This window comes from Vitis riparia, chromosome 16 (assembly GCF_004353265.1).
Source record: "Vitis riparia cultivar Riparia Gloire de Montpellier isolate 1030 chromosome 16, EGFV_Vit.rip_1.0, whole genome shotgun sequence".
NCBI lineage: Eukaryota > Viridiplantae > Streptophyta > Magnoliopsida > Vitales > Vitaceae > Vitis > Vitis riparia.
Genome location: NC_048446.1, coordinates 3,769,773 through 3,784,019, shown reverse-complemented (window position 1 = coordinate 3,784,019; position 14,247 = coordinate 3,769,773). Strand labels below are relative to the sequence as shown.

Sequence of the window (14,247 nt, the reverse complement as noted above, 5' to 3'; positions counted from 1 at the left end):
GAAAAAAAAAAAATACTAAATTTATATACGATGGGTGTGGGAATAATTGCTGTTCTGGGTGATTCTGTCAATAATTTGAAAATCGACACTCCTACTGCAGTTGCGACTTTTGGAAGTTATGCTGAATTTCTGATGGTTCCTTCCAAACACATCCTTCCTGTGGCAAGACCAGATCCAGAAATTGTTGCCATGCTAACCTTAGGACTTACAGCATCAATTACTTTGGAAAAGGTAGCACAAATGGAATCCGGAATGTCACTACTGCTGCTGGTAGGAAGTTCATCTTTGTGCAAAAGCTTCGTGACTTTGTTACATGTGACGTGTTGCAGCGTAAGGCTTTTCTTTTTATTGAGGGACTTGAAGGGAAAATATGGAATCTTCATGAGGAGCGTGCACCAGCTGTCTTAGAAAGGAGAACTACTGATAATGATGAGATGATTGAAACACAAGCATCCATTGATGATGCAATGTCGGTTTTCACTAAAAATAGTTCTAAAAAGGCAATGGTTGCTGCTGCTGTTCTTTTGAGAGAACCGAACTGAGTAGCACACCAGCATATTGTTACGGCCCATGAGCATCAGAAGAACCATAGCAGGGGAGCCAAATAACCTGGTGAAGACTACCAGAAATCATGCTTAAGATGACGTTGCAAAGAAGTTTGGTGTCTGCTCACTTCAGAAAATACTGCTTGCTGAGAGTGCTGATTTGATGAATTTGAGTTTATCTGAAGCTGCTGAAGCTTTTGGACAGCATGAAGCTTTGACCACTAGACTTAGGCATATTCTTAAAATGTATGCAAATAGCACGGCTGGAAGCCACTTCTGACAACTTGGACTCATCACTACCCAATATGCGAATGTTACAAATCAGAACCTTGCCCGATGACCATGGATTATAGCATCTATCAGTATCAAGCAAGAAGATGAAACTGGTGGGAAGCTTTGGCTTATAATGCACAATTCAACAATATTTTCCTTGGTCTTAATACATATTATTGCAATTGAAATATTTGGACTGAAGAAGCTTCCTCTTGCATCTAGCTTAACTATCCCTCTTTTGGTTCTCACACTTCTCTTTAATGAGTTCTGCCGGAAATGGTTCATGCCTATATTCAAGAATTATTCTGCTGAGTGTTTGATAAGTAAAGGCAGTGAAGACCAGAGGGATCCTACGATGGTTGAGTTTCGCGATAAATTAGTCACTGCATATCAAGATCCAGCTCAGAAGTCAATCCAATATTCTGGAAGCACTGGCCGTCTCAAATCTCCTCTTCTTCATCCTGCTGTTGCTCCTTTGACGTTTGGAAACTGATGTGAACGCTCAGCTTTCAAACAAGTCTAACCAAGCAGTACAATGAGAAGCTCTATAAAGTTATTATGGCAATGGATTCTTGACGATCTAATATCCTGGGTGAGGCTAATATCAACCTTGTTGATTATTCCAATGCCCCAAAGCCTTCTACTGTTGCACTGCTTCTTCATGGATGCAATTCTGGAACTGTATTACATGTCACTGTGCCACTGTTAACTTCTAAAATTAGGTTCAGAAAGTTTGAGCAGCAGAGGGAACAGAGAGAGAGAGGGTTGCAGATGAACACTGGACGAAATAGGCGTTGAAACACAAAAGTTCGCTAAATAACTTGCTGTTGAGATTGCTTCAGGAGAGGTTCTTACAGAAAAGGTTTCTATATTGAAATTAGAGTATTCAAAACTCAATGAGGACCTTGAACATCTTAGAAATTATAAGTCAATTTCCGAATTTGCTAGGAGGGAAATTATCCAGACGGATTAGGATGATAGATTTGAAGATTCGCAACTGAGATGGCTAAAGGGACTTTTAAATATGGAGGACAATGAGCAGATTGGTGAGAAATCCTTTTATAACTTCTCAAAGTGTTTGGGAAGCATCTCTACTGTTTAAATGAACTGAACGTCTTCTCAAGAAATGCTTGCTTAATTCGCTAAGTTGGCTGCCTGAATTGAACTACTGTAACATCAGTAAAGGAAAAATAATAAAGGCTCAATGAAGAAACTGTACCTTGAGGGTTCAGAATTGGAGATTAAACTTGATGTCATTCCGGATTTACAATCGAAAAGGCTTCCTATATGGCTAAAACAGAAGAAGATTCAGCAACTTGACACTGAATTGAAACAACAACCTGGTTGTGTGGATGATGATGATGATGAACTTAATGAAAGTCAACTATTTGTGTAGTCTGTGATTGAAGCTTCAAAAATTGAGAATCGTGACACTCACTTGTTCCTCATAGAATTTACTTGGCATTAATTCTTTGCAATCTGGTGGATTAACCAGGTTGCATGACTCGTGAACAGGGTGTTAAATATGTTAATTACTGGAAATAGGTAATGATTACTCCTGTATTCATGAGACTTATAATTATCTGCAAACCATGGAGCTTGTTTCAGATGGCCAAGGAGATGAATGTGCCTGAATTATTGAGGCATATCAGAACGTTGCAGCAGAATGGAATTAAGGAAATCACCTTCAAATTTAGCGAAGTAGTCTCAGTCACACCCCCAGACCTCACTCATACAGTGGCCATCTTGATGCACCATTCCCTTATTGCTTTGATATTTCCTTGTGATCTTACATGTTTTGAATCATATTTTTTAAAAAATCTCTTTTCCATCAAAGCTATTATTCTTTTTTTAATTTCTTCATTGGAGGATTTCAGGTTGAGAAAATTCAGTTTTAAAAACCCTCGCTACCATATTTCATTCAAACATGCATCTCTTGGGATTTTCAACTATTTTCATGGTTTTCTCGATTTTCAACAAGCATGAACAAACTTCATGATTCCAAACAATGGAATTCATTGAATCGATTCGTGCAAAAGTAATATGGACTTTGGTGGGGGGTCCGACATTCATGATACCTTCTTCAATATTGTTTGCTTGATATGTTGATTTTTTATTCTTCTTGATGATATACATGAATTTGTTTCGTATTTATTGTTGAGATGCTCTTGATTCCCATAGAGGAGTACTGGCTTGCTATCCAGGTACGCTCTCTTCTCATCTATTTTCTAGAACTCTATGGACTTGTATGCCATTGATGACCATATCCATATTTGACGTGATTCTTGGATATCTTGATATATGTCTGATTTGCTTGAATAAAACAAATGCTGTGTGCTACATTTCTACACTAACTTTTATGTTTTATGATAGCGCTTGAAGAGCGGTTCAGGTACGCACCCTAACTCTCCCTTATTGCAATTTGATTGTGTTTGGCACGCCACTCTCTAAAATCACCTAGCCTATTTAGTTATTTATAATTAACTGATTAATTGTCACACTTCCCTTAATTTTGTCAGTAGAGACCTTTATAAGGCTTAGAGGGGTGCTACCTCCTAGAGGTACCTTCCCAATAAGTAACCTGATCCCCGGACTTAGACTCGGGTTTTTCAAAGACATGCCTTTTTTCCAAAAATTATGGAGTCACATTTTAGGGTTTTCTTTCTTGTTTTATTTTCCCTTTAAAATAAAAATAAAATAAGTGGCGACTCCAACTTTTCCAAAATTAATTTTTCACAAATAAAAAGCGAGTCTCGCCGATCGAGTGGGGACGCACGTGAAAAATACGGGTCCACAAACCAGACATTTAAACAAGTACAATAGTGGAATATGGTTGGATCCATGAAAGTAGTATATGAAATTAAACTCTCTTCAATAACATCATATATAAAAAATTTCATAAAATTCAATTTTACTTCGATGTCAGGTGAAACCCAAAAACAAGTAAAAAGGAAGAAAAGAAAATGTAGGGTTTCTTATCATCAACAATCTTAAAAAAAAAATAGGTATAACACTGTTAGAGTTTAAATAGGTATGATAAAAGAAATAAAGACTAATTTACCCTTATTCCTAAATAAAAAAGAAATAATTCTAATATAGTACATTTTCCGGGGAAAGGAAATCTCAGTTCTACCATACATGTAGCAATCAAGGCTCAGTGATCATGAACTTTGCCCTCCCTACCTAGCAAACCAATAAACTCAACCGCAACCTTAAACTGCATTTGTAACTGCCAAAGAAAATATTGAAGATGATAGTGTTCCTCCACACCCAACTGCGTTTGATATGCCCCGAAAAACAACACTAGGCACTCCATTAGACATAGATGCCTGCACATGATATCAACCATTCCAAAGGTTATAGAGCTAAAGCTAATAAAGAAAACCCTAGGTCTGTTTGGTAACTGTATTTTAAAACAAATATCCAAGAAACATGTTTAACAACCAAAAATAGAAAGCATAGTGGTTTAAGAGAGCATCTTTTAGGCCTTATTTGAGAAATGTTTTCAAAAACAATTTTTGAAAATTATTCTACAGTATTTTATAAAACAAAAGTCTTTTTGGAATCTTGAAATGTTTTTACTCTATTTTCTATATTTTTAAATATACTTTAAATGTCATTTTCTATATTTATATAATTATTTTTTAAAATAGAAAGTCATAAGAAAATAAATGGAAACAATTGAAAACAAATAAAAAATGTTTTATGAAAAGATCATATTTCTATTTTTAAAAATAGAAAACCGTTTTTTATTTTTCTAGTTGTTAAACATGTTTTCCTGTCTTTTTGTTTTGAAGAACAGATATTTGTTTTCTAAAACCGTTGTCAAAGAGGCTTAGTTGTTTTTTATTGTTTTCATTCTAATGATTGTTTAAAAAAATTAATAATACAAATATAAAGAATGATTAAAAATGTAATGCCCCAAACCCAATTTAGGGGTAAAATCGTAATTTAGAAATTAATAATTAGTTAAAATAATTTAATAAGGCTAAAAATGTCTTTTCGTATTTAAAATCCTTGTATATATATTAGGTTTTTCCTATCTTCTCTATTCAGAAAACTCTTTTACACAGAGATCAGAAAGATCAGAGAGCATAGGGCTGAAGATTTGGAGGTTTAGGGTTTGAAAATCAATTTTTTCAGGTAAGATTTTAATCCTTAAATTAATATTTTATATTCGTTAATTAGTTTTAAAAACTTCACATATTCTTTGAAAGATCTCAATCTAAATTAGGGTTTGTTAAATTAATTTTTAGATCAAAAGACTGGAAATTTATGAATGTGGATTAATTTGTGATAAAAATAGGAAAATTTAGAAAACTTCAATTAAATAGAAAAAAAATCAATGAAAAAAATCAAGGGAAGAAAAGAAATTTTAGATTTAGAAAATAAATAAATAAATAAACCATTTGTGTAGACTTTAGATTTTTTTTTTTTTTTTTAAATGAAAGATGCGTAGGAAGGATTTGACATGTTGAAAAAAATAAAAAAAAATAAAAAATAATAAAATAAAATTGCATGGGGTATTTGTAAAGTTTATGAGATTTAAATAATAGTAATAATAGTTTAATGCAAATAAATATTCTTAAAAGAATTAATTTAGATAAGTTAGAAACAAGGAATAAATTAAATAGTAATAATAGTTTATTGCAAATAAATATTCTTAAAAGATTTATTTTAGATAAGTTAGAAAAAAGGAAATAAATTATTGTTTAGGAAGTTGAAAATAATATTGGATGGTAATAATATTAATATGAGAAATTAATTAGGATCCCTAATACTAAATAAAATATTTTTAGGATAATCAGTAATCAATATTGTGTATGATATTATGTTTGGTGAGAAGAAATTATTCAAAGTTAATTATACTTTGAGATTTTGAGTGTTTCTTCAAGGTAAGGGAAATTAATGCAAATTGTTACAGAAGAAAATAATTTCCTTTTTATATTGTGTTTTGAAAAGTGTAAAAATATTATTTTTATCTTTTTGCATGGATCAAATATGTGTTTTGTATAGAAAGTATATTTGAGAATCTTCTTTGTTTATTTATGAAAAGTGAAAAATTTTGGAGATATGATATTTTGTTTTGCAAGTTTGAATTAATGAAATAAAGTGTTTGACTCTAAATTATATGGTCCTAGTCAACGGGTTATAATTGTTGACATATCCGGCCCTAATCAACGGGTTATAATAGTTGATATTATATGGCCTTGGTCAACGGGTTATAATAGTTGATATTATATGGTCCTGGTCAACGGGTTATAATAGTTGACCTTATGGCCCTAGTCAACGGGTTATAATTGTTGACATTTGGCTTTAGTCACCTTAACTAGAACAAATTTGAAACTAGTCACTCATTTGTGAAGTCCCACCTAATTGGGCATCATTTGTTATTTGATAACCAGAGTAAAGATATCTTGAATGCATTCGATTTGGTTTTGATGAGAAATTGTTTTGAAATGGATATGAGAAAGTTTTGTTGAAAATTTTGAATGTATTAGTATTTTGAACTCAAAAGTTTTTTTATGAAAATAAGTATATGTTATATCTCCTATTTGCAAATATGATTGAAAATGTTGGATCCATGAAACTACATCGATGTTCCTTATTGAGCTTTAAGTTCATGCCCCTTCGTTGATAATTTTTCAGGTACTCTCAATTCGGGCGAGGAGTGATGACTAGGTTGGGGAAATTTTTCTTTGTTAGGATTTTGATTCAAACTTTATTTTGGATATTGTTTAGATGTTAAAATTTATTTTTCGTTTAAATTATTTGAATTTGGAGTTATTTGGACAATAACACTTTGGTTGATGTGTTAGTTTTTTTAAAGTTGATACTTGGAGATTTTAGAATCTTGTCCTACTACTCTGAATAGGAATTTGGTAATTGGTAAATGGTAAATTTTCAGTTACAATATGAATGTTTATGTAACAAAAATCATATATAAAAGCAAACACCCAAAATGTTTCATATCAATTTTGAAGTCATGTATTAACACATTATACAATTTAAAAATGTACAAAAACAATTAAGTAATTAATTAAATTAAAATAGAGAGAAAAAAAAAAGGAAATATATGATCTTACCATTTGCTCCCTAGACATCACATAAATTACATCTACACCCTTAATCTTTCCAATGTTGAATCTCCTCCCTAAGCATCCAATACACCAAAACTCAAATCATATTAGGGTTAAGAAGGGTAATTACAATCAAATGGTTGCATAAGAGAAATATCAAATTGTTGAGACAAATAATTGAATCATTTTTACATAAGATATTAGGTACTAATAATTTCAAATTGCATTTAAATTAAAATTTTAATACAATGAGACTCAATCTAGGAACACAACGCCAAGACCTATTCTGGGCTAGCATAGCCCAGTCCATATAGGCCCACTCCAAAAAATAGTCCATTTCTCCGTTTACAAAGAGGCTGGCCTACTATGGGAGTTATGAACCTACCCTACTATGGGACGAATTTGAGATACCCAGAGTCGGAGACCCAAATAAACTGACTAACAATGAGAGCTTTGGGTGCCCTAGTTATGGGTCTAAATTGGCCTAGACAATCCAAATTAGGAACCCAGGGCCCAAGATATGGGCCTAGTTCAGGATACCCAAGCCAAGAACACTTTTAAGCTACGTCAGCCTATCCAAGCCCAACTACTATCTCTTTAGAATTAGCGCATTTCTCTATCTACAACATTTCTAGGAGAAATTTGGAATGCTTTGTTTTTTCCTTTAACTAAAAGCTGAAACCAAAACCGAAGCCATAATTTTCAAAAAAAGTAAAAGTTTTATTAAATCTAAATAACTTTAAGCATAAGCTAAAATCAATTATGGGCCATTCCAGGCCCAGACGCTGCCATCAAACAGTCCATGTGGACCCAAAACTGCCCCTACAACGTTTATATACATGGCATTCTTAGTTCATTCAATCAAAGATAGAACACTCGGGGCTCCACAAAGATGGGCCACGTTTGGGCTGAGCCCAACCCATAAAAGCCCAATCACTATCCCTATATGCAAACGGTATTCTAGTCAGCTCCATCGCCCACTATGTAAGAGACACATCCCAACTAGAAAGACTCTAGTTGCCACAGCTTATGGGCCCAATTTTGGGCAACGCATATAATGGGCCTAAGTTGGTCCAAGCCCAAATACTACTGATAACTCCTCCCTTGTTGTGAATAAAATTTAAAGCTAAACATAAAGCTAAAATCACGATTTTAAAGAAACAATCTTAGTATTACTTTTCTACGAAGTGCCCATTTTCAAGTTAAAAGCTCTTTCATTAAAATTACTTTAGAACATATCCAAAAATCCTTATTGAGTTAATACCCATGAAAGTGAGCCATCCAAACTCTCCACAAGTCATGGGCTTTGTTTGGGCTACTTAAATTATGGGCCCAAGCCCATAAACCACATATCCCCAAACTTCAACCATCCAATTGAATCAAACAGGAAGAACCATAGGAAGAGAGAGTGAGTGAGAGAGAGAAGTGGAGAAGCATATCAGCAAGTTGAACCAGAGGAAAATCAGAGCTAGGAACAAAGAAACCAGAGACTTGAAAAGCAATTTCTTCAGTGGGATAAGTCATTAAAAGCCCAACAAAAGGCCCATTTCTCTCATTCACTCTCTCCACAACCCCATGGAAATGGTGGCTTAGCTTCAGCTCCACTGTCTCCTCTACCATCACCGCCACCAGATCAGCAGCCCACAACCCCCATCTCCACCACCACTACTCCTCCCCGCCCTCCGATCATTGAACTCCCTGCTGCTGATGGTGATCGGACGGCTATGGAGACTCCTGGGAAGAGGTAGACAGTGAAGGCTGGAGAGAAAGTTGGGAGGGCTGTGATTGGTGGGTGTGCGATATGGTATCTTTTAATGTTGTCCATGTCCGTAGACCTTTTGGCAGACACGTGCATTCGCTATTCCATCAGGTGACTGTAGCATATACGGAGGCGAAATATCGGTTTCACGATATTTTATAAGTTTATCGTAAATTTCACCTATTTATCGGGATTTATTAGCATTTACCCTTTCATCTCCAATATATCGCGATTTTTTAACGGTCAAACACGGGTCAGTGCGATCAAACATGTTGTGCGGTCAAACTTTTAAAAATGTTTCAGATTTTTGTGCGGGGCTCGTACCCCAGCCAAAAGGTTTTGGGGAGAATTGTGTTTTGGGCCCAACTGGGCCCAAAAATTAACAAATGGTCCATATATGTTACAGAATTAATAGAAAGGCTATGAGATATTGAGTGACCTATATACCCTTCTAATTTCCAAGTCAGATTGCTGTAAATTAAAAGGGAGAATTGTGTTAAATGTGAAATGCCATGTCACCTTCGCTTCTTCAGCAGTCTCGATGAAACCTCTGAACTGAGCGGAGCTTATCAATGGCGTCCCAAATGGCGATCCTCTCCAGAGCCCGTAAAACCCTCCTCAAAACCCTAAACCACCACAACAATCCCTTTAAAGCTTCCATTTCCACCTTCACATTCCTCTCCCAGGAAGCTCAACTCGCCGAGCCCAGGCTTCCCCCGCCATCTCCCACTCCACTTCCTCCCAACCCCGCTCTACAATTATTTTTTATGGATGGATCTTTACTTTATTTATATCAGGATGCTGCAGACAGGAAATGAATCTATGCCTGATGATGAGTCATATGAATTGGTTGTTGGTATGCTGTTTTTGACAGACCAGATTGATGCTGCCTTGAGATATGTTGATTTGACTTTGAAATCTGGTTATATGTTGTCAATGAGGGTTTTTGCTGAGTGTGTGAGAAGTTGTGTTAACAAAGGCAGGCTGGCTGCTTTGGTGTCTATTATAGAGAGGTGCAAGGTACATGACTAATTAGAATTTTTTTCTAGATCATTTGTGTTAGGAGGAACACTTTCTGGTTATGTTTCTGTTTCTGACATCGCTTCTCTGGAGTGTGTACCAGACAATGGATCAGAATAAAGCTCTTTCTCCCTCCTGGAACATGTGCATCTTCATTGCAGATATTGCGATGCAAGAGGATAATAGCAAGTTAGCTTTTCATGCCCTGGAATTCATGGCCAGATGGATTGCTCGGGGTGAGAATGCAAGGGGTCCTGTTCTACTCTCTGTGGATGAGGGGCTTGTTGTATCAGCACTTGGAACTGCTAGTAGGACTTACAGTTGTACTCTTCTAGATGCATCATGGGCGATCCTACGACGATCATTGCGTCAAAAGAAGGCACCTCAACTAGAATCTTATCTTGCAAAAATATATGTCGATGCAGCATTGGGGAATTTGCAGAGAGCATTCAGCACTCTGCATGAGTTTGAAACCGCTTATAGGAACTCCCCAAAGAAGCAGAAGAGGATATATTCTCACCTTTTACATCTTTACATCCTTTGGTAATGGCAAGCTCCAAGAATGGTTTTGAAACTTTGCACACGGTTTGTCTTCTTATCTGTAAAAGTTTCTGTTCTCACAATTCATTTACTATAGTTGGTTGATTTTCCATAAAGTGATACTGAAATCTGATTAGGTGTAGTTTATTTTTACTTTTATTGTTTTTAGTCGTTTAGGTTCAATTTAGATCGCGAAAAGTAGGAGGGAAACTCAATTGGGAGAAAAAATGGAAAAGGAAGAAAAAAAAGCTTAAACTTCTCTAGCATACTTTTCCAATATTATTCTTCTTTTCTATAGAGAATAAAGAATTTAAGAATGTATAAGTTCTTAAATAATTTTCATTATATTTCAATTTTTATCAATTTTCTATGGAAAACCAGACTATTTTTTATTTCTTTCCCATAGCACTTTCCATGATCCAAACAAAGTCTTAATGAATCTGAAACTGGAACATAAAAAATATGCACTTACCTTTATTTATCAAAAAACAAACAGGCACACATATACATGAAACCCCTTCTCGTCCTTTATCATTTTTTTTTTATAGGCAAAGAGGAAAATATTACCAGTGCTTATGTTTTGTTGAGTAATAGATTTGAAATTATGCAAATCATGCATTATTGGATTTTATTTCTTTCCGTGCTTTAATTTTCTGTCTAGTCCACCATATTATTGACTTAGTGAGGAGCTCTCAGTGGTAAAGATTCATGGAAGAGCATCAATCAGGGGTGGGATGAGTTCATGAGGTTCATTTCCTTCTCTTTGGGTGATTGGCGAAGAGTTAGGTTTTGTCATGATATATGGTGTGGGGAGTTGCTGCTGCATGTCAGATTTCCTGAGTTGTTTTCCATTGCTGTGGACAGAGAGGTTTTGGTTGAGTTATCAGGGCTTTTTGAGAGGTGGGGCTTTTTGAAATTTGATGTTTGTGAGTGATGTCCAGGGCGTTAGGTTTGGCAAGGGATACTTTGGAAGCTATTAACATCTTTATTTCATACAGAAAGATGAGATATTTTTAGATGTAAGGCTGTAATAAGACGGAATTTTCAATGAAATCTTACCATGTGCTAATGACTGGAGAGGAAGGTGTTTTCCCCCTTTTCAGTCAGCCATGACATTGGGATGTGGTTAACCCGACCATATGCACTCTTTAAGTTGTAGGTAGGTCGAATTCCTGCAACTGTACAAGGCATTTACACTAACTATACAAGGCATGTACACCAACTGTACAAGGGTGTACAAGGGTGTGTATCTAAAGGTATTTCAAGTGATTTTGAAGAACTTCGTCATCAACATTTTCAACTCGTCGTGCACATTCCTCACACATATCGGTTGACAACACACTCCTTCTACGTATTGTTAGTTCATTGTGTTAGCTCCCCACATTACTTAGGCGTAGGAACCGAAATGAGGGTTAAGTTTTTCCTCCTTTTCCCTCATCCACGAGAATGGAAACATTGTTGCCCCACCCATATGCACTTGTTCGGTCGTCCCTTCGGTGGATTGCATAACTGTACAAGCCATTTACACTAACTATACAAGCCAAATGTGCTAACTGTACAAGTGTGTACAACCCTACCTATATTGAAGGATTTCAACTTTTTTGAAAACAATCGTTGCTCATTTCCTTCTTCTTTTTTACTAGGGGGACATCCCTCACAGTCATTCCTCATTTCCCTTCGTACACATTCAAATGCCTTGTGGTAGCACACTTATGTTGCATAGGAACCTAAATTGGGTTTCATTTTCCCATTTTCAATCAGCCATTTCTTTGGAATGTGGTTAACCCCCCCATATGCACTCTTTCAGTTTTATTTAAGTGGAATTGCTCCAACTGTACAAGGCATTTACACCAAGTGTACAATCGCAATATACTAAATGTACAAGGGTGTACAAGGGTGTGTATCTGAATGTATTTCAAGTGATTGTGAAGAACTTAGTCATCAACATTTTCCACTCGTCGTGCACATTCCTCACACATATCGGTTGACAACACACTCCTTCCACGTATATTATTTTATTTGTACAATGTTAGTTCATTGTTTTAGCTCCCCCACATTACTTAGGCGTAGGAACCGAAATGAGGGTTAAGTTTTTCCTCCTTTTCCCTCATCCACGAGAATGGAAACATTGTTGCCCCACACATATGCACTTGTTCGGTCGTCCCTTCGGTGGATTGCATAACTGTACAAGCCATTTACACTAACTGTACAAGCCAAATGTGCTAACTGTACAAGGGTAAACAACCCTACCTATATTGAAGGATTTCAACTTTTTTGAAAACAATCGTTGCTCATTTCCTTCTTTTTTTTTACTAGGGGGACATCCCTCACAGTCATTCCTCATTTCCCTTCGTACACATTCAAATGTCTTGTGGTAGCACACTTATGTTGCATAGGAACCTAAATTGGGTTTCATTTTCCCATTTTCAATTAGCCATTTCTTTGGAATGTGGTTAACCCCCCCATATGCACTCCTTCAGTTTTATTTAAGTGGAATTGCTCCAACTATACAAGGCATTTACACCAAGTGTACAATCGCAATGTACTAAATGTACAAGGGTGTACAAGGGTGTGTATCTGAATGTATTTCAAGTGATTGTGAAGAACTTAGTCATCAACATTTTCCACTCGTCGTGCACATTCCTCACACATATCGGTTGACAACACACTCCTTCCACGTATATTATTTTATTTGTACAATGTTAGTTCATTGTTTTAGCTCCCCCACATTACTTAGGCGTAGGAACCGAAATGAGGGTTAAGTTTTTCCTCCTTTTCCCTCATCCACGAGAATGGAAACATTGTTGCCCCACACATATGCATTTGTTCGGTCGTCCCTTCGGTGGATTGCATAACTGTACAAGCCATTTACACTAACTGTACAAGCCAAATGTGCTAACTGTACAAGTGTGTACAACCCTACCTACATTGAAGGATTTCAACTTTTTTTGAAAAAAATTCGTTGATTGTTCTTAAATTATGAGTATGTTGACTTCTTCTGTTTGTAAGACGGATTTATGACTCTGCATCAATGGAAAATTATGTGCACGGTATGGAGTGACGGATAATAGGACAACTTAAACGAGTACATGAGGGTGTCGAATTGCACCCTTTCCTTTTCGTATTTAGATGAAGCAAATAAATGATCTTTTATCCTTGAACTAATTGTTTTTCCCTTTATGTGTGCAGGTGGGTTGATTGTTGAAGTGGGAGCTTTGTCACGATCAATAGAAATACTTCAAAATAAGAGGCTTAACATCAGATGAAAGATGAGAAGAGAAAAGCAGAGAAGTCTAGATGATCAAGATAGTTTATTTTATAAGAAGCCAATCTATGTTAAGAGTTGGATAATAAGATACCAACCTTCTTTTAAGTTTTTACATTGTAACTATTTTCATCAAATAGTATCATATACGTTTCGGGACATGTAATTATGGATTTCATTCCAATTAAAATTCCAATGTATTGAACTTAAATTTTGGTTATTTCGCAGTTTATCAGCACATGTTTCTTGTTTTTAAATTTTGTTTTTCCTCCGTTTATATTGGTTGTTGGCCCATTGAAGCTGAAAACCCATAGGAAGTGTCAACATTACAAAGAAATATTACCAGTCGACCGGTCTAGGCTTACCGGTCGACCGGTTGGTGTCCTTTATGTGAATATCGTTAACTGGATTGCGACCGGTCTATGGTAACCGGTCGACCGGATCCATCCCATGTCCACCAAGTATGCCAACTGACTAATAAAAGAGTTCCAAAATTTGCAAATTTGTTAATTTTTTAAATAGTTATTAATTCAAAATTTTTATCAGTTATAAAACTATTTTTGGAACTCATATTTCATGAGAGAATGAAATATTTTTCCTTATATTGGATGTTCTAAGAAAATCAACTTGTTAAACAATACAATGAAATGACTAAATATTGGTAATGTGGGATTACAATTTTTGGTTATGAGTCATCATCCTAGTTCTAACGAAGTGATCAATTCATTCCATTTTCTTAGGCTATGTTTTGGTCTAAAAAATATG

General features: G+C 35.6%; 1 protein-coding gene across 1 annotated transcript; it reads left to right on the top strand.

Moving 5' to 3' along the window:
- Positions 1 to 9,461: 9,461 nt before the first annotated feature.
- Positions 9,462 to 13,532, top strand: LOC117934144 (pentatricopeptide repeat-containing protein At1g26460, mitochondrial-like). The gene is made up of 3 exons (XM_034855781.1): positions 9,462 to 9,677; positions 9,781 to 10,262; positions 13,407 to 13,532. The coding sequence occupies exons 1-2, from the start codon at positions 9,480 to 9,482 to the stop codon at positions 10,222 to 10,224; spliced, it is 642 nt and encodes a 213-aa protein (XP_034711672.1). The 5' UTR covers positions 9,462 to 9,479; the 3' UTR covers positions 10,225 to 10,262; positions 13,407 to 13,532.
- The last annotated feature ends 715 nt before the right edge of the window (positions 13,533 to 14,247 follow it).